General features: G+C 35.6%; 1 protein-coding gene across 1 annotated transcript; it reads right to left on the bottom strand.

Moving 5' to 3' along the window:
- Window positions 1–14: 14 nt before the first annotated feature.
- Window positions 15–572, bottom strand: HELRODRAFT_161753 (hypothetical protein; the record flags this gene model as incomplete). Its single annotated transcript, XM_009021640.1, has 1 exon — window positions 15–572. One exon carries the CDS (start codon window positions 570–572, stop codon window positions 15–17), a length of 558 nt encoding a protein of 185 aa, XP_009019888.1.
- Window positions 573–2,520: the final 1,948 nt, after the last annotated feature.

Raw genomic sequence — 2,520 nt, 5'->3', positions numbered from 1 at the left:
CATCCTCTGATTGATTAGTCCAGTTGGATTATGACGTTCTTCTCGACGGATTGTCCGCCAAAATTGTCAATCCTCTGATTGATTAGTCCAGTTGGATTATGACGTCTGCCGCCGCGGTGACTTTTCCTCAAGATCATTGCTGGTAAAAAGAGCAATTTGAACCAACTGATTGAAATAGAGGGTTTATCAATAATTTCCTTTACCACTTTAGCCAGCGTCTGACCAAATTTTGTTCTTGAATGTTTGGGAATGTGATCCATTAAACAAAAACTAGCAGATTTTCTAAAAAACCTCTCTGCCATGTCGATTTTAGAAACCTGTTGCGGTGCAGCACTGCTGATCGAGACGTTGCCGACGGTATTGGCGGCAGGGGCGCAACCGGAAACGTTTCCCAATGACGCGCGTTTTGACCCGGTCTTGGGCTTCGCCAGGGAACCGGAACATTCTGAACCTTTAACCTTTCCTCCATGCTTAACCAATGCGCCATCGGGACGCAAACGAAAATGTTTGGAACATACGCGACAACGAGTGAGAGTGCTAGAACCAGAAGAGGAGCTCTGGCTGGAAGCCATAGGAATACAATAAAACCAATGGAGAATACAAAAAAAAACTACTACCAACGACAACTGTGACTGAAGTGAAGTGCAACGATGGGACAACAAAGGATGGCTGCAATAAGCGCTGGCCGAGAGGAAGTAACACAAACCCACTTGAGAGTATAACGGAAATGTGCTCTGGAGGGCCCGCTAGTGAACGGTGCTGAAGCACACAAAAAAAGAAGACAAAAAAATACGTGCGCTGGGAGCCGTTTAAAGGTTTGTGAAGGTAGGAGGTATGTGAGTCTGGGCCTAGAATAGTGTGTATATATATATGTACTAGTATTTGGCAGTAATTGATTATTATTGATGAATGATTAACTGAGAATAAATGCCTATATATACATATATACACACAGATACATATATATACACTAGTATTTGGTTGTGATTAATTATTATTGATGAATGATTAGCTGAGAATAGATGCCTATATATATATACATATATACATACATGCACTAGTATTTGGTTGTGATTAATTATTATTGATGAATGATTAGCTGAGAATAGATGCCTATATATATATATACATACATACATACATGCACTAGTATTTGGTGGTAATTGATTGCTACTGATGAACGATTAAATGAAGTGATGAATTATGATGAATTAACTAAATTGGTGATTATGGCTAGTTTTTGGTATTGATTGAATATTATTAATGAGCGACTAGATGAGAATACGTACATATATGCAAATTCATAAATGCACCTGCACATATGTATATACCGGCTTATACTAGGAGAAGTAAATACTTAGTTTTTTTGTTTTGTTTTGTTTATGTTTATTTTTTTTCTGTAGAAATTAGTGGAAACCGCGTGCAAGTGTGCAACTGTATGCCAGTGTACGGGAGTAAGAACTTGAAATTACGAAATTTGCTGTTGTACGAATAAATTAAGTTGGTAAACACAAAAAAATAAACGTCGTTTAACTTAAGGTATGCAGGTGAAATGAGAAAAAAAAATTTTGCAGTACAATTGTAAAATGAATATAAGTGAATTAAAAGTGAAAAACGCTTAATATAAGATCAATATTATTAGAAGAATAACGAAAAACAAGATACAAAATTGTAAAATCAAAGTTAGGTTAAAACCAAGTGATAGTGTAATAAATAAATACCAAATTTTAAACTTTATTTTAATAATTCAAAAACTAACCAGTCTGTGCGAGACCAACATACAAAAAAAAAAATTATGTATGTATGTATGTATGTATGTATGTATGTATGTATGTATGTATGTATGTATGTATGTATGTTAAAACCAAAACATGATGAGTGACACTGAACCGTCAAACATCAAGTAACAAATGGATTAACACTTTGATTTGTCGTTAATTGCACATGTCGGCATTCAGTTGGATATTTTCAAGCATACAGACACGCAGGAACCGCTGCAACAAGCACGAAATGTGGTTAGTTGCGAAAAACAGTTCCCTGCCGTCGCCTGATCTGACGCTGATCATTTTACATATTGCCTTAAGAAATTTTAGGGTGTTGGGGTCCATCGGGCCGAGAATACATATTGGCAAGAATTCCATCGAGGGGAGAGCATTCCCATATTTTTTCATTTTCTCGTCCGCTTCCCTGTATGTATGTATGTATGTATGTATGTATGTATGTATGTATGTATGTATGTATGTGTGTATGTATGTATGTATGTATGTATGTATGTATGTATGTATGTATGTATGTATGTATGTATGTACGTATGTTTTTATGTATGTTTGTATGTATGTATGTATGTATGTTTGTATGTATGCATGTATGTGTGTATGTATGTATGTATGTACGTATGTTTTTATGTATGTTTGTATGTTTTTTTCTGAATTTATAATAGTATTAAGGTCGTTCAAAACGGACTCGACATCACCTCCCAATGAAATGTCGTCTAGGTAGGCAACAACAAATTTGGATTTT

This window comes from Helobdella robusta (assembly GCF_000326865.2).
Source record: "Helobdella robusta unplaced genomic scaffold HELROscaffold_3, whole genome shotgun sequence".
Taxonomy (NCBI): domain Eukaryota; kingdom Metazoa; phylum Annelida; class Clitellata; order Rhynchobdellida; family Glossiphoniidae; genus Helobdella; species Helobdella robusta.
Note: the sequence above shows the minus strand (reverse complement) of the source record. Positions and strands in the feature narration are given on the sequence as shown.